Source organism: Aplysia californica, unplaced genomic scaffold (assembly GCF_000002075.1).
Source record: "Aplysia californica isolate F4 #8 unplaced genomic scaffold, AplCal3.0 scaffold00007, whole genome shotgun sequence".
Lineage (NCBI taxonomy): Eukaryota > Metazoa > Mollusca > Gastropoda > Aplysiida > Aplysiidae > Aplysia > Aplysia californica.
Genome location: NW_004797277.1, coordinates 823,435 through 841,931, shown reverse-complemented (window position 1 = coordinate 841,931; position 18,497 = coordinate 823,435). Strand labels below are relative to the sequence as shown.

Below are 18,497 nucleotides of genomic sequence, written 5' to 3'. Positions count from 1 at the left end.
CTATCTATCTATTTCTCTCTTTCTCTCTCTCTCTTTGTCTCTGTCTCTCTCTCTCTCTCTCTGTCTCTGTCTCTCTCTCCTTCTTTCTCTCTCTCTCTCTCTCTCTCTCTCTCTCTCTCTCTCGCACACACACACACACATACACATTATTAAATAATATACATACACACAGATAGTACGACAAAAACACATCCACGCATTTAGAGTAGGCCTTTACCTTTATTCAACCTTTTTTTTTTATTTGACTTAACTTGCATCTTTTGAATTGAAAATATATGTGTGTCACGACACTGTGGTTCGGGCGCTCATTAGTGTTTTGCTATTTAAAAATTACAAATCTGACATAATTTGGCAGTACCAAATGTTCTATTTGCTCTATCAAACTCGTAAGATCTTTTGAAATCATAATCAAGATATTCAAAGAATTGCATTCGGAAAATCTCGACATGTTGTGGAACCTAAAATTTTGAAAGTGAAATTTCTAAATAATCTGTAACTGTAATTAGCAGATAGAACTTTGTAATTCCGAGGTATCGATTTTGGCATATGGATTTATGGTATCATCTTGAATACTGTTTATTTACTTTTATATTGATTTTAAAATGTACATTTATCTTGAACTGGAGTCGAAATATCTTCAATTGAAGGTGTTAGGGTCCCCCGTCGTCACTAGTAAAATTAGCAGAAAATGGCTGTCAGAGTTTGATAACTTCCAAGGTTTGAGTGTCCTTGTAAACTGCACATTTTTATTTTTTGTATGGCTTTGATCAACGATTTTCAGTTTTTTTTAAATCCACATAGAAATCTGTTTTAAAATGGACATAAAAGGCCAAAACAAATTCGATTAAAATTGCTAAACCGACGGGACAATGTTGTTTTCTTCGATTTGATCATTTTTACGAGCGCCTGATTTCACCACGATACCTCATAAATAGGAAAAATATTTTAGTAAGTGTCCTTAATTACTGGCTTCCATTAGACTCCAGAGAAGAAGCGTGGAGAAGCTGACCTTGTCAGCATGTATCAAGTTATCTGCCGAGAACCGGAGAGTGAGCTAAAGGGACGTAAGGCAAGAATCACCATCAGTAACGACGGGGAGGAGGAGAGCGAGGAGAGTTATCTGCGCGTGGTTTACAAATCATCGTGTGAGTCATGTCAGCTGGATTCAGACGGATCGAAGAAGTGCACTCCCAAGGTGAGACTGACTGAAGTTTTATCATTAATTTTTTCTTTGCGAATATTTTATTTTTTTTTAAAATAAGGTTGAAAACTGTTTAAAATTTTGTTGGGTTATTGTGTGTTTTTTGTGTTGTATTTGGGTTTTTTTGTTGTTGTTTTTTGTTTAGTTTGACTGTTTGTTTGTTTGTTGTTTTCGTTTGTTTTCGTTTCGTTTTGTTTTGTTTGTTTTGTTTTTAGTTTTGGTTTTTTGTTTTCGTTTGTTTTCGTTTCGTTTTGTTTTGCTTGTTTTGTTTTTAGTTTTGGTTTTTTGTTTGTTTGTTTTTGGGTTGTTTGTTTGTTGTTGTTGTTGGGGGGTTTTTTTTGGGGGGGGGGACGGTCCTACTTTGACGAGTTCCATCTCTCAACTTCACACCGGTTGTTTTTTTATCTTTAGATTGTAAAGGCATAGCCTCATAGAAGAGTCAGATGTTGATGGACGCACACACACACATATACACACAAACACACACACACACACACACACACACACACACACACGCACACACACACACACACACACGTGCGCACGCACGCACGCACGCACGCACGCACGCAATAAGCCTATATATAAATATATATATCTATCTATCTATCTATCTATCTATCTATCTATCTATCTATCTATCTATGTGTGGTCGCACACAGCATTCGAACATCACGAATAGTGACTCCATACTTCTCAGCGTAGACAATGTTTCATTTTCTCAAAATCCCCTTATAGCACTAGCGCTAATTGCTTTTTTCGTTTCCTCACCCTCCCTTTTCTCAGACCGACATCTGTATCATTGGCGGCGAATGCTATGCCAGGAACCAAGTTAGTGAGAAAGACGGTTGCTACTTCTGCAACCCTGACGTCAGTACCAGTCAGTGGGACAGATCCAGTGGTGAGTATGACGTCATACAGTTTTTTTAAATGATATTTGGTTAAATTCAATTATACATTTTTTATATACACACACATATACATATATTTATATATTATATATTTTATTTATATATATATATATATATATATATATATATATATATATATATATATATATATACGTACGTGAGTTTTTGAATCTGTGTGTGTATGTGTGTGTGTGTGTGTGTGTGTGTGTGTGTGTGTATGTGTGTGTGTGTGTGTGTGTGTGTGTGTGTGTGTGTGTGTGTGTGTGTTGTAAGTGTATGTTTAAAGATAAGTCTGTGGAATTGATCGTTTAACAACTGTAACAATACTAGGTTCAATTCAGGGAAATATGACTTTTTTAGAGCATCCGAGCAAAGGAATGAATGGAGAACCATGATCGCCTGTGTCTGTCGCAGATCTGGCACTGGATGATGATGAACAATACTTATTTATCTGTTCATCCATCTGCATTTTATCATTTTATTATTATAACTTCTCCAACTTGTCAACATATGAATCCAATCCCACTTACAGACCCTGGCTGTGGGCCAACTGTGTGCCCACCCCCGGAAGCGACGGCGCAGCCTGTCCAGGCCGGCAACTCCGACAGTGACACGGACACCGTCATCATCGTTCTTGGTGTACTTTGTGGAGTGATGTCCCTTGTTGCTATGGCAGCTACCTACACAGCCTGCAAAGGAAGGAGAAAGCCGTAAGTTTTGTTGTTTTTATTTATTGATTTTTTTTTTTAAATTGGGGTGGGGTGTTTTTTTTATTTATTTATTTTTTGGGTGGTGTTGGGGTATTTTTTGTTTCTTTGTTTCTTTGTTGTTGTTTTTTTTGGGGGGCGGGGGTTGGGAGGATGTGTTTAAATATTTTTGTTTTCTCTTTAATCATAGCTGTTTGACGTTCCCCCAATGACACAATCTAGATTACTAAGGAGGCGAGCTTCCTACTCTGACTGTCGAGGCCAAAACGGGCAAAGCTAAAAGGGATATATACATCATCCCAGCTGAAAAATCGAGATCATCGATAAAGATTTCTCCCTACTCTTGAATCGAACCTGAGTCTTCTGCGAGCCACAGAAAAACGTCTAACCACTACACCACAGACGCCGGTGCCGCGAGTTTAAATAATGCAGTCGTGGAATTATCCTAAGATAAAATGCATGTACGTAGTCTTCTTTCCAGTCTGATTACTTTGGATTTTGTTTTTTTAAACGAACTGTTACGTAATATATTTAGTTTTTATATTATTAAAGTAACTTTGTTTACTCCTATACAGTAGGTTGCCAAATAGAAATGGGAACCTGGTGGCAGTATTATGTTCAGAAATTGTTATAGTATATACATTACCTTCAACTTTTTTAAAACTAATGGTTTTTTTGTTTTGTTTTAGTATAGGGTTTTACAGCGCTCGCAACTGCATAAGGTCATATGAGCGCGCGGGACACACCTAATACTTTTTCGTTGGTAGGAAATTTTGAATTTTGCCCGGGTGGCGGCCGAAGCATACTCTTATCGATTTTAGACCACCAAGGGATCTTTAACGTGCACAACTTGCACACGGGCCCTCCGAGATTTTTCGCCCTTGTCCGAGAAGGCTAGGTGTAGATCTTTCCTACCAGAAGATCAGGGGTGTGGCAGAAAGACAGCAGTTAGGAGGAGCCAAGGAGTAGCAGTAGAAAGGCTGCAGAAAGAGTCAGGAGCCCAGAGGAGGGGGCAAAGGAGGTGAGGGGGTGGGGGCAGAAAGTGGAAATGAAAGCAGACAACAGAACATTGTTAGAGATCAGGAAAGGATGTGAAAGGAGACAATTTTAGAGAAGAAAATTGTTTGGTCGCTACCCGGATTCGAACCCGGGACCTTTGAATGAGAGGCCAACACCTTAACCTCTAGGCCACGAGAGCCCCCAAACTAATGTTTATTGTACAATCTTAATCTTTTCCGGAATAAGGATGATAGTTATCGCTATGGCTTCAAGTAAACGAGTCAGCAAATCAACAATCTCTCCTATATCAGTAGGGTCAAATGGCCAATGGTGTATACACTGTACGTAATTCCCCCTTTTTTTAAGGCATTCCCATTGTCTTAACGCTAAGCATTGATTCTGCCACGGTTGTGATAAAGACGTTTTGTTGTGTTGTTTCTCACATTTAAGTTTGTTTGAAATCTTTGGTCCTACTGTTTTTATGCCATAAGAAATACATAAATCCAGAGACTCATATTGTAGATGTCAGCCCCGTCGGAGTTGAAGACGTGTTGCTTTGCATCCCCATCCGGGGAAAGACCAATCTTATGAAGTACATTCTGAGAATATGTGCGTGCATGAGGCATGAATTTGGCACCACGTAGTTGTGCCGTGTTTTTTAAATATATATTATAATGTGCTTCTGGTATGACCATGGATCTGAAAGCTACTCTTACCGAGAGGTCATAATACGTGTTGATGATACATAGCGCTTATTATTTACTTTCTTAAAGTTATAGTTAAACCATTGTTAACAAAATGAGGGGAGGAGGGAAAGGTGACTATATCGAGTAGGGACTGTAGTTAGGGTGCAGTCAGTTAGTTGTTGAAAATGGAATTTCGGGTCCGTTTTTAGGTTATGAGTGGGGGTAACGATTTTGACACTGATAGGATGCACAAAGCCGTGACCTCTCATATTGAAAGAAACATTATTATTGCTTTACATGTGCTTAAAAAAGGGCTGAGACGTCCACTAAATTTGGCCAGTGTTCACCATTCGAAATCTAATTCATTGGTGTGGGGGTGGTTTAATACAACCCGTTGCCAAGAATGTTTCGTTTGTGTTCTAACAGTCAAAAGTGTAATGTTTTCCCTTGTATTAAGCAAACAACTCACAAGACATTACTTTAGGTTCTTTCAACTGTTCCAGAAAGAGAGTTTTCGATTACTTGCTTAAAAGATGACAAATGTTTGGCCTTTAATTCGAAAATAATTCGATTTTTTCTCGTCATCACAGTTTTTGCCATCTCTTCGTGCAGACCAAACGTACACGAAGCTCTCTTCTTTGATAAGATACAAACTTGCCTTACAAGACTGAAAGACTCCTTACACAGAGGCAATTTCTACTGGCAGTTCCCGCAGTCACACATCTTTTCTTTTTTCTTATTTATCCATCTATTCAGAATGGGTCGAAAAACACGAAAGAGTGAGAGAAGTAATATAGCAATGATATCATAAAAGTCAATTACACTTAAAAGGTGATTCATTCAAGCCGGATCCGCGACGTAACATTCAACTTCCGCAGAAAGAAGCCATGCGTTGAAGAAAGAAGAGCAGCGTTTGAGGTTCAGACCAAGTTTAAACTTATCGCTGTCTAGCACAACACAACTTCAGCGATGGCAACCTGAAAGCTCAACAAGACATAATTTTAGCGTCTCGTTGCAGTTTCTATACATAGACTGCTCAGGTACTGAAAAAAGCAAGCATACTCATAACACACAAAGAGGTCTAAATCGCGAAATGAAAGCTGAACGGAAAAATGGGGGAAACGCTGTTGACATTATTCTGCGTCAACAGATTATTTCCCGAGCCTAGTTTTTAATTGTGCCTTTTAAATAGGGGACATAACCCGTTCAGCTCATCACTTTTATGTGTCACCACCAGTTGTTTCCCTTCCAATAGAGATCATTTTTAACAGACTGCAGTTAATGTGTCCACAACTCCAGTCGCGAACAAAATTAAATAATTATGAGGGTAAATATTTCTGTCTCCGAAGACTGCTATTTGCGTCTTTCATAGTAGGAAAATGAATACAGACAGTAAAACACTGTGGAAAGGGGTTAATTATTGTGTTTGCGATAAAAGACAAGGGCTCATTGCCAGAGATCAAAGAAAAAAGAAAGGCAAGCTAGATTAAGATAGATAGATAGATAGATAAAACGATTTTTAACAATTTTTTGTAAGTGTTTTACGGCGCTCGCAACTGCATAAGGTCATATAAGCGCGTGGGATACATTAAACATTTTTCAATTGTTAGAAAACTTTGAACTTTGCAAGGGTGGCGGCCGACGCCTACTCTTATCAATTTTAGGACCACCAAGGAATCTTTAACGTGCGCAACTTGCGCCCTCGACCTCCGAGTTTTTTTCCTTATTCGAGAAGGCTAGGTGTAAGATCTGGGGTGTGGATGAAAAACAACAGTAAGAAAGAGCCGAGGAGTAGCAGTGGGAAGGCTGCAGACAGAGTCAGGAGCTCTGAAGAAAGGGGAGGGGGGGGGGCAGAAAATGGAGACGATAGCAGACGACAGAAATGGTTAGTGAGCAGAAAAGAAGGTGAAAGGAGAAAATTTAAGAAAAGAAAATGTTCCGTCGCTGTCCAGATTCGAACCCGGGACCCGTTGAATGATAGGCAAACACCATAACTTCTAGACCACGAGAGCCCCCAGATAGATAAATAGATAGATAGATAGATAGATAGATAGATAGATAGATAGATAGACAGATAGACAGATAGACAGATAGATAGATAGATAGATAGATAGATAGATAGATAGATAGATAGATAGATAGAGCCTAACGTAGCAGCCTAGAGTCGCTACACCTCTCTTTGTCTTTGACTCACATTCCCTGTCATCGATATTTCTTTGACAAGAAAATCCCAATCGTTACAAATGCCAGTATTTTTTGTCGCCGAGATCTTTAGCTTGATTTCATGTGAGCTTCAGTCTTTTTTGACAGGGTCCCGTGACAAAACACGTTATGTGTCATTTCTAGAGAAAAAAATATTCAACTATCTATGATATTTATCACTGTTATTTTACAAGTAGTGTGAACATGCAGACTAACTGAGGAGGAGCACCTACAGACGGAAAAAGTAGAACAAAGTAGATGGTTTTACATAGTAAAGATAAACAATCAGCTCGTACTTATCGTCGTTTAAAGGAATTACTTATAATTAACTCTATTTGAAAAGCGGCTTGCTTTTCATTGTGTAGTCGGTTAACCTTCTGCCAGTATTGTTTAACGGGATTGCATTTGAATGTTTAAGACGGTCTCAAGTTAAATGTCCGTTTACAGAATCAGTGTCATACTATTGGAAAAGAAACATATTCAACTCACAGTTCCAAATTAAAACGTTAACATTTTGTAATATATTAAAAATCTGTTTTAGATATATTTTCCCAAGCTCGCACATAATCTTGTATTTTGTAGCGGACTCTTGTTGTGAATCTTCAGATGGTAATTACCTCGTGAAAATTAATTTAAAAGTTTTCGTCTATTCATCCAGTCTGTAACATTGCTTTCGCGTATTTTGTGTTTTCTCCAGGCAACAAAAGCATGTCCAGTTAGAGGAACAGTCACCCAAGTTCGACATTCACAGACGCAATGTTACCGACCCGACCAGACACACCTACGGCAACAATGCTTACGACAATGATGATAATGTTGAAAAATGAGCACTAATTGATTGCCCATCCCTTGTTTTATATTTCCCTGTCTTTCTCTTCTTTCAAAAACGTTACCGTCGTCAACATGAAGCACGTTGCAGCACCCGATGACGGGCCGCCATTTTCCACAGTTTGTTTAATTGTTATGGAACGACTTATATCAGTGTAATTTACCTTCTTCTTTTCTTTTTGGCGAGAAGATTAAAATGTGCATAGAATGCGTGCCTTGAATAGGACGTTTTTGCAGAATTAATACAATATTACTACGGTGTTATTTTAATCCATGCCATTGTTTTTAACCTGTAATCTGGGGAATAGAGAAGATGTAGACCTTTTTTTAACATTTCAGATTCAATCTTGGACTGGTTGGAAGTCAATGTGAGATTCTTGCAAATGGCACTGATTTAAAAGACGCCATTATTTTTCCGACAGCCTTGACCTTTAATGTTGATTTCACCCAGTACTTGGGCAAGGGCAAAACAGTCAAATACGGCTCTGGCCCTTTTTTAAGAGACTCAAAGGGTCAAAGGGTACTTTTAATGCACTTTCAATAGTCAAAAAAATTCTGGCGGCGTCATTATTTCGCAGATAAGGTGTTTTAACACTTTAGGGTGTAGAAAGTTCCGTTACTTCGTTGACTCATGTCTATAATTACAAGCAGCTAACACTGAGAACTCTCTTGCCACATAAAATATTGATTCATAAAAAATTAGATTCAGACCAATCAAAAACACAGGAAAATAAACTAGTAGTCTCCTTCAGTAAACCACATGCGTCTAGTGCTGGCAATGCCATTGATCTTTTTTTTTAAAATGATATATCTGTTTATTACTCACAGACTCCTTCTAACCTGAGCTATACGATTGCCTTAGAAGCTATGCAGTAAGGGATTGTTTGTTTTTGGGGAGGGAGGGGTTGCTTTAAAATAAAATCTGATTTGTAGAAACAGTGATAAAATTTGATTTATCATTTATGTATTTTTACTTGCCTTAAATTATTCAGCTTTTTTTGTACTTCGTAGCGGAAAACTTGCGGACGGGAGTCATGGATTTACAGTTTTTTCGAACATTGTTTGTTCGTTTTGTTTCATTTTGTTTGTTTATCTGGGTTGTTTTTTGTGGAAATTCAAATTATTAAAATGGAAAGGTGTCCTCACTAATTTTCCAAAACAAAAGAATTAATTTAATACAAACTATAGTATAGGATTAACCGGCGGAGACAATAAAACTCTGATGGTGATGATTTCCCTGATCCATTTGGGTAATGACCTCTATTGGGTCAGATTTCGGTTCTGTTTAACGCCCCAAATAAGGTGATGATTTACGAGGCCCCCGTTGTTTTCCGAAATTGACCAGTATCAGAGACTCTCCACTCTCAGAAATAAAAACTGTGGAACTGCACCAGTCATCGAACCCCTGAACCTTGGGATAATGAGACAAGTACTCTACAAGCACTACAACACTCTGACTTTCAAGCTAAGGAAATCTAGTTGCCAAAAGATCAATTTCAAAGGAGCAGAATTGATGTCAAAGCGACAGTTGCTATGTTGTTACCCAAGCCCATTGATTATTCCTGCCTGATTCTTCCATACATTTGAACTTTCCTGAAATTAAGTTTTCGAAGATTTTTTACACATTATTATCTTCAGGAAAAGGTCTTTTGTGGGGGGTTTTCTTGGGGTTTTTTCTTGGTTTTTTCGGGGTTTTTTCTTTAGGGGGGGGGGTGAACGAGGTAAAATAAAGAAAAAATGTTTATAGTGCTTCAAAATTGCCAGGGTTTTCTTTTTCAAAACAATTATCAGTATTTCCATTGTAGTGCTTGGAATAGTGTGTTAATATCTTACCATCTCTGAATGCGGCCATCACAGCCACTAGATTATCAGGTTAAAACTATTATGTGCCTTCTAGTATGCAATATGCCTACTCAAAGAGCAGCAAATTTGTTACTATGTTTATGCAATACCGCCAGACAGTCTTAACTTAAACGACTTAGACATTTTTGAAATTCAAATTGACATTTTCCTCGATACCAAAAGAAAAACTTACAGTTCTATTCGATGTTTTTCTATAACACATCTCTGCTTAATAAAGTCATAAAGTTGTACAGTTTTTCGTCATTGTCTGTCTTTTGATTCCACCCATGAACTACCATGGTTCTTGAAGAGGTAATAGATGGTTTGGACAAGGACGAGGGCAACACTTGAAAGAGGGAGCTTTTTGTGTGTGTGTGTGTGTGTGTGTGTGTGTGTGTGTGTGTGTGTGTGTGTGTGTGTGTGTGTGTATGTGTGTGTGTCTGTAAGTGTGTGTATATGTATGTGAGTATACGGGTGTGAGTTGATGAGTGTTTTCGAGGTGGGGGAGGTCAGGGAGTACCTGAATCTACAACTCACTTACAGGCTGCCTAAGTGTCTCCCCCCCCCCTCCCCCCATTTGTTTCTAAAGATTTTTAACGCCTTCTCCAAAGATATTGACATTGGTTATACTTTTCCTCCATTACATTGACGACTCAAGTAAATCGACCAATCAAATTTTGAGAGACAAAAGTTGATTGACTTTAACCAAAACTGACGTCGAAGTTTTATCGCCCACTTGGGTCCTTTGGGAGCCAGAGGACATGCTATAGTCTCTCGGAACACCCCGCTGACGGGAGACATTCCAGATGGAAAGAGGACAATAATTCAGACTCCTCTCGGATGTAAACTTTGGACCTCCGTGCCGCCGTGGTTCAAATTACCTTTCCTACGACGCTAAAGAGGCTTGCAAAAATATCAGTCATCTATTACGGTTTTAATATTAATATACAAAGAGATCGATTGATATACGTATTGTGCCCCTCTTGTCATAAATGGAATCATACGAGCTTGTGTTTGTGTGAGTGTGTGTGTGTGTGTGTGTGTGTGTGTGTGTGTGTGTGTGTGTGTGTGTGTGTGTGTGTGTGTGTGTGTGTGTGTGTAAAAAGCAGGCAGCTACAACAATGCCTGTCAGGACGACTCGAATGAAATACAACATCCGGGCAGAAAACACAGAGATATTTTTAAAAAACATATTGCCCCACTCATGAACTGAACTCACTTCTTCTGTGTGCATGCAACATGGGAGAGCCGAACTATTACAACGCAGACGCGGCAAATATTAACAGAGTCGAGTAAAAAAAGATGTGAAAACGTATTTTTTTAAAATAAAGACGCAATTGGTTTTACTTTTTTTTTGTTTTTGTAAAGTGTTTTACGGCGCTCGCAACTGCAAAAGGTCATATGAGAGCGCGGGATACACCTAATATTTTCAGTTGGTAGGGAATTTTGAATTTTGCCCGGGTGGCGGCCGAAGTCAGCTGCTGGGGTAATTGAGGATTGATTGTAAACAGCCTATAAATCTTGCTGTTAAGCATATGAACTGAAAGGGATACATCGTCGCAGCATAAAGACTTGGATACTGGATCAGATTTCTCCCTACCCGGGAATCGGACGAACTCAGGTTCTCTGTGTGCGATGACGAAGGACTCAAGCGCTACATCACGGACCCTGGTATACACCTTACTAAAACACATTTTACGTTTTGGCAAAGCAGAGCACTTGAACTGGTGGTGAGGTAAACGAAAAAGTGAGACATGAAGATAGGAGTGATTCACTCAAGTAACTGTTACACTGTTTCTTCCTAACAGAATGTTCATTTATTTCACTCTTCCTTAAAAGGGTTTCTAACCCTGATTATTCTACCACCACATCTCACATCCCACCCTAACCCACCCACAACCCCCCCCCCCCCCACACACACACACACATATATTTGACGTATGTGTGTGGAAAGGGGGGAAAGCAATAAAAGGGGAGGGGGTTAACGTTCCACTTTGATTAGTACCAAAATGGTTTCTATTGTTTCGGTGCTTTCCACCATTCTATTTAGAACAAAAAATCGCGTTTCCCTTTCCGAAACCGTATACAAAACTAGGGTCGTTGGCTCATAACACAGATTAGTGCTTGGTTAATCATTTCCAGAATGGCTGTCAAGTTTCCCTCTGAGGGTCATTTCTTTCATTAAACAAATCGTTTTGCGTAGAAACGTGAACAATGCTTGTAAGGAGTCAAAGAAGAAGTGATGAAGTCTGTGTCCATGGGTTGCCATTAATTCGAGTGACATTCGAGAGATCGTTCTAAAAGTAGACCTCAGCGAAGACCATTGTGGTAATGAAGAGTTTACTTTCAAAAGAAATCTGGATGTAAAGATGTACAGCAACTTCCCTTTCTTTTTACTCTTCCAAGGCAATTTAGACATAAGAGTTTAATTACCAGCTTTGGTTTCAATGGGTCTTTACTCCCGGGTCGATAAGATCATTAGAACAGTATACTGAAAAATAGATCAATATACAGCTCAATTGAAAAAGAAACAACAATAAAGTGATAAATAGATAAAACGAAATATCAGACAATAAAAGCAAACGAAAGAGGAAAGTAAGGAATAACGAGATAAGTTCTTATTTGACTGAAATATTAAACAAATAGACCTAAGCAGTATATCAATTATCACAATACAGTATTTCCGCTTCAAATACGAACATAGCTAGTTCACATGCAGCATTGTAATGCATGTATTAATATGAAATGTGATATAGGAAGGTCAAATTTGAAGTGCTTTTTCAAATATAAGAATAAAAAGTACAAAACTGTACATAGTGCTTTCAACTGTGATAACTTAACTGCTGTTTGAGTTGTGAATAAATTCAGCAACAATAAAAGTAACGCTGCAAGTGCAAATATAACAGGGCTGTAAAGGGGTTGAAACTGACGTCTCCTTCACCACTCTCCTTCTCCTTCAATTAAGACACGGACTTGATATTATTTTGAATGACTAAATTAATTCATACTCTGCAGGCTTCTAATCACACAAAAACGGAGGAAAGAAGACTGCCAGGCAAAGATTCTTACCAGTATACAGTTCTAGAAGAAAGTAAACATCACTTATAAAAACGTGTATGCTTTGATATTGACACTTCAGCTTTGGATAGGCTGTGACTCCAGCTGGTGTGCAATGGCTCTTTATCCACTCCCAAAACACCCGGGGGGGGGGGGGGAGGTGGAGGGTTTTTCAAGTTGCTTTTCTTTTGTTTGGTTGGTTGGTTGGTTGGTTTAGGAGGAGTGTGAGTGTGTGTGTGTGGGGGGGGGGTCAAATAGATATATTCGAAACCAAAAGTTTAAAGTATAGCCTAAAGAATCAGACACATCACAATAATTTTCAAATGTATTCACAGACAAAACGTCAAACTAAGTGAAATATAAATTCGATCAGCTTCAAGTACATTGCATCAGTATGATTAAAACTTACTCGTAATTAATTTCGTGGGTTTGGTAAGACAACTGTAATATTGTTAGCTCGATACTTAGTTGTTTTGTTGATTGGTTTAGTAGCTATTATTATGGATTTTTTTTTAAAACGCGGACAAGTTAGTGACTTTAAAAGTTTCTCGATTAGTTAGTCTATATTTTAATCTTCCCTTACTAGTAATTTCCCCATTAATAAAGTAACGTACTGGTCAGTTTACTGACTAGACACGTCTTACTAATATACTTACCACTTAGGTTAAAAAGTGAAATTGAGTCTGTGATATCGGTTGGTGTTAGTTTGTTGTTGGTTGGTATATTTTGAAGTCTCAAGAAGTAGGATCTCTTCATGTTATTGCTTTTGTCATTTAGTGTGACAAAAATGAATATAGAAAAGCACACTTCTCACCCCCATTTTTGTGTAAAGACTCTGTGCCACACTAGTAGTATCTGTTTAGAAGGCAGGCCAACCTAGTACTGAGAAGGAGAAGAAACAGAGAATCCTGACTTGCTTTAGATTTTTCTTCACTGGTTTATCACACTTTTTTAGGGGAACTTTAGATGTCTACGCTTACACATTTTACACTTTTTTACGTTGACATTTTTCAAAACATGTTAATATCTTGTTTTGGGGATTTTTAAAGCGGTGAAGCAAAATTATAAAACTTCAGGAGTTGTCCTCTTATAGAGTTCTGGCCTGTATTCCGTATGACTAGGTTCAAGTACTGCCTTAAGCGTGCAGTGCGTCCCCATCCTTAGCTTGTTTTTGGGCCTCGTGATAAACAGAACGGGGTGAGCCAAGACTGGTCATTAAGACTCCAATCTTAATGCTGAAGGTGACGTTAAAACCCTCATCGCCAGTCTCAGATCTGTAAGTCCTCCTCTGTGTGATGTTGGCCCGCGGCGCCACGCTTAGACGACCCCAGCAACAAACACCGGCCTCCATCACGTGCGTGTTTAACTACCAGCCTTTTACGACCGCTGCCCAGGGCTAAAAGAACGAAAGAAAGCATCTTGACATTAGATCCCGCTCCAATTTAGTGGCAGCAAGACTGTAACCAGCTCTTTGACGACATGGCTAGCAGCTTCTTGGCGATTTTTAGAGCTTCGGCCTGACATTCAATCAGCACTCATCAAAACCTTTACCGATGAGCCCGTGATAAGGTCGTGGTGTGAAGAAGACCTCCGGCGTTGTAATACATCAGGTTATATCTTCCCTAGAAGTAGTCCATTTTGGGGGAGAGTCATGCCAATCTTAGCGCCTTTGTAGCTACGCGACGCACGTCGCTTGTTGTCTTAAAATTCTAATAGTACCAAGTAATGCTTATTAAAACAGCAAGAAACTGATCGAGTGACTTGAATTCAAAAATTTGAGTATGACATTCAGTTTGTAAAATTCGAAATGTCTCCTTCTATCTCTTATTTTTGCTTAGTGGTATATTCGTATCGTTCAGGAACAAAGCTCCCGATTTGGTATCGGCCGTTTCATGTCCCTTTTTGCAGCAACGTACTTTCGCATTAGAAAGTTAAAGTAAGGTTTCACAACGATTTTATAAAAAAAGGACCTAAACTAAACTGAAAGTATGGAACCCTTAGAGAGAAGATTCTGACCCACACTTAGACCTCGAGCATATTAGGAAAATGTCCACCCTTCGCATGGCAACGGCTGTGTAAATGAGGTAATTTCGCCTGTCCGTCTTTCTTCACCATCAAGTGATGTCATACTTTGCAGCCGTACAACGAGTGGAAATTTTATTAGCGTGTGTGACTGCAATCTTAATTAACCTGCGGGCACAGCTCGCTGATACATGAATTCACGTGAACGTCCCCAAGAATTAGTTGCTAGTTACCCTGAAAGTTTCCATTAGACAGCAACTAGTCTAGAGACTTGTCGTACGGAATACCGTCATTTCTACTCCGTTAATTTCAAGGCAGGTATGACCAGATTTCGTCGCACACAAACCAACAATACCATCTTAATCAAGAATGAGCTCTTACAAGAAAATACTAGTATGTTTTGCCGTTTTGTGAGACATGTAATATGCAGATTCTGAGCCGAATAGAAACACTGGTCCGCGTGAGTACAACCACTAATTTCACATTTGCTTCATCTATCTAGACAGAAAATGGTCTTAAATGATACTTATTCAGCCTAATGAGAAAGTCTAACACTGTAATGAATTGTCTTGAATGCTGTGGTCCAAACAAACAGCTAATGACCTCCACTAGGCGTACTGAGAGTTCCCGCCCTTGCTGAAAACTGGGAGCTACCTGTCGATCGTTATACAGGGAAAGTACCAGAAAAGTGCTTCCACTTTTGTAGAACATTAAGGAGCTCTGCGGCGCCATGTTTTGTTTTTGTTTAACGTTTATTTGTTTTTGCAGTGCTTGTATGGTTTCTGAATGTTTTGATTTTATCTCCTTTCTTTTTTTTTTTTCCTTTTTGTTTTGCCACAACAATAGTTCCTTTTGGTAATCATGCTGAGCTGTATGATTTCGGTCTTTTTCTGTCTAAATCGGAAATGAAGAGAAAAATGTGAGGCGTTAGTGTGAAAAGGTATAAATGCTTCCATTTCTGAGCAATTAAGACGAGCAACTCTAGGAACATTATGTGTGTATTTAAGTAAACCGCCAGACAATGTGATTGTATATGTTTTACTATTGTATCAATTCAACTTGGATCATTTAGGATGTGGAATGTTTTAGCTTCCCTCTTAACTAACAACAACAATAAACCAGTCAAACGAAATTGCAGCTAAAAGTCTACAAGCTTTTGAAATTATGATTTCCAGTTAGAGACTCTGCAATGAAACCTAATGAAGTTGTTGGAGTGCACTGAAACATCTCCTTACGGCCTCTTCAAAAACACCCCGACAGTAATTTGAATCAAAGTTATCCGCTTCCTAGTTATTCGTGGTACCAGCACGGCGGATGATGTATGTAGGAATTAGATAGAGAGTAAAGAATGATTATTTTGCCTTAATAAAACTAGAATATAGAGTTACATACATAGAGTCAAAATGGTGGTAAATTGCCTGAAATCAAAACAAATTTGCTCAGGACAAAAACGCTGATAACGTCAAAGATAGTATTTTGCGGGCTTTCATCAACACAATTTAGAGCACAGGAGGCCAGCTTCGACCCTGCCTAATAGCCGAACCTGGGATGAGAAGGATACAACGTCATAAGAGAAAGAGTCGGTCACACGGTAAAAATTGTCGGGTGTTCTGTGTGCGACAGTTAGGCGACTAACTGCTACACCACAGACGTTGATCAGGGTCAAACGAAACATCCACATCAACAGTAGCAAACAAAATGTAGTCTACTAATAGACAAGTGTCCTCACGTCACAACGCCCTATTTCATTACAAGAGAGAGGGAGAGAGAGAGAGGGAGAGAGAGAGGGAGAGAGAGAGAGAGAGAGAGAGAGAGACAGAGAGAGAGAGAGACAGAGAGAGAGAGAGGGGGGGGGTGAGGAAGGACAGAGGGGAAAGAGAACTTTGAGGTGGGGGGGGGGGGGAGGTTATGGACGGTGTTTCGCCCACCCGCTGCTGAGCTCAAAGCAACGACTCTGTTCCTTAAGCATGAGCCTGTTTTATATCTTTCAAACAGGTCAAGTTTTTGTTTAAAGAAAAACCAATCGGATTTAAAAGCAAATCATCTCAATGGTCTTAAGATGTTCTCACTTCCATTAAAAATCCATCAATTATTTGTGTTCTGGATCTAAATGGACCTAAGACGCTAAAGACACTCCTGTGGAGTTCGGGAGTTGAAAGCTGTTACCGCGAAGGCGCTGTCCTGTCAATGTAATTCTCCTAATTGTCGCCTATTAAAACAATTTGCGGGACTTCAACAATCAGGTCTGTGCTAATTGAAGTTTCCAACATTAGTCGGAAATAAAGTAGGCGAAGGGTTGTGCCGTCTTCGAATCAAATATCAGCTGCTTTGATTCACAGACTCACTCAATTCTCTATTGCTTCACTCCAATCAATCTTTCTTTACGAATTGGGACGCTTTGAAGTCATATCACCCCCGCTCTGGCCTAAACATCCGTTGCTTTGTGAAAATATATGTTTTTTATGTCGGTAAAAAAAATTCCGAAAGTATGTTGTTATGTTGGGGTGGTTTCTCACTGCTTTGGGGCGTTTCCCATTTTCTATTGTTGTTGAAGGAATTAAAAGGGAAGAAACACAATTGCAGAAAACAATGGAAGCGTGTGTATCGACAGTACTGTCTTTGAATCAAATAGCCAAGGAATGAAGCAACGAAACGTGTCTCCAGTATGCATGTAACTTGTGCATCCTTAATTCGAGAAGTATTATATTATGTTTGAGGCAATTATAGTCCTGGTGTGTGTGTGTGCGCACGTGTGTGTGTGTGTGTGTGTGTGTGTGTGTGTGTGTGTGTGTGTGTGTGTGTGTGTGTGTGTGTGTGTGTGTGAGCATATGTGTGTGTGTGCATGCACATGTTTACAGAATATGTATATATGTGTGTGTCAGTCTGTGCACGCGCTATGTGGGTGGGTGGGTAGGTGGGTGTATGTGTGTGTTTGTGTCTAGTTGAGTGAATGTTCTGTCTGTCCTTTGATCGTTATTGTTCTAAATCTGTTTGTGATTAGTTTTTCTGATATAACAGTCGAGTGCTAATTACACGCTCGTATTATGTCTCTGATATTTCAATGAAGTTTTTCTGACCAGGTTATTTATCTAAATTATTATCATAATATGGTGCTTTCTATCCGTATTCTTTCAGTTTTTATTCTTTAAAATATACATCCCTTCTATCCCTGTGTGTGGAATGTATGCCTAACTGGCACTTCTATAACATGCAAATAGCACACCGTGAAGTAAAATTATGTATTCTTTATTTTAGATCTTTAGCCGGTGATTCATATTTTGTAAGCCTCTAAGCAAACCGTATTTAAGATATTCAAGTTATGTTTTAAATATGGGGGAGTTCAAATGCAAAGTGCGACTGGCAATAAAATAATTTATTTTCGTATCATTTGAAACTACTTTTGGCTCATAAGATATTGTAGGTAAGAGGTGTGTAGAAAATGTTGCTATGACAAAAGTCTGATGTGCTTTCCAACTTTTCAATGGCCTGATGCGTTCATTTATGCATTTGTGATCTGGGCGCTTTCGTTTGTCCATTAAAGGTGCTGCTACTTTAATGAATATTGGTTAAAGAGCTGTTATACAAGAGCAACCGGTATGCCTCAGTTCTTGTTATATGAAACTTTATAACTTTGTGGTTTGATTTTGAACGTTGAAAGATGATTGGGGGGAGAAGATCTGTTTAACCTATCAGGTTCAAAGAAACGATTGTATTGTTGGTGTGAGGGGATGTGGGGTACTTCGATCCAAACGGTGGTTTATAACCCAATATGTGCAAGATGGTACAAATCAGAAGACTGGCGTCTATAGTGTAGCGATTAAGCTCTGCGCCATTGAACGCAGAAGACGTGAGTTCGATTCCCTTGCGGAGAGAATTTCCTATCGAGTATCCCCATCTGTCTGCGGCGGATTTGCATTATTCTCTGCCCGAGTGGCCCTGACGTGCCCAGTCTCTACAGCAAGTTTCTTAATTGATCAAAATTGTATAGATTGAGTAACAAAACATCTAAAAAAAATAAAATATACAATACACAAACTAGTAG

The 18,497-nt window shown here is 39.0% G+C and overlaps 1 protein-coding gene across 1 annotated transcript in view; it reads left to right on the top strand.

The window, feature by feature from the left end:
• The window catches only part of LOC106011603, a gene marked incomplete in the record, with an annotated part of 37,856 nt that extends 28,229 nt beyond the window's left edge, over nucleotides 1-9,627 (top strand). The window contains 4 exon segments of the mRNA XM_013081800.1: nucleotides 980-1,195; nucleotides 1,988-2,102; nucleotides 2,645-2,822; nucleotides 7,404-9,627. Coding sequence (XP_012937254.1) covers nucleotides 980-1,195; nucleotides 1,988-2,102; nucleotides 2,645-2,822; nucleotides 7,404-7,533 — 639 coding nt within the window.
• Nucleotides 9,628-18,497: the final 8,870 nt, after the last annotated feature.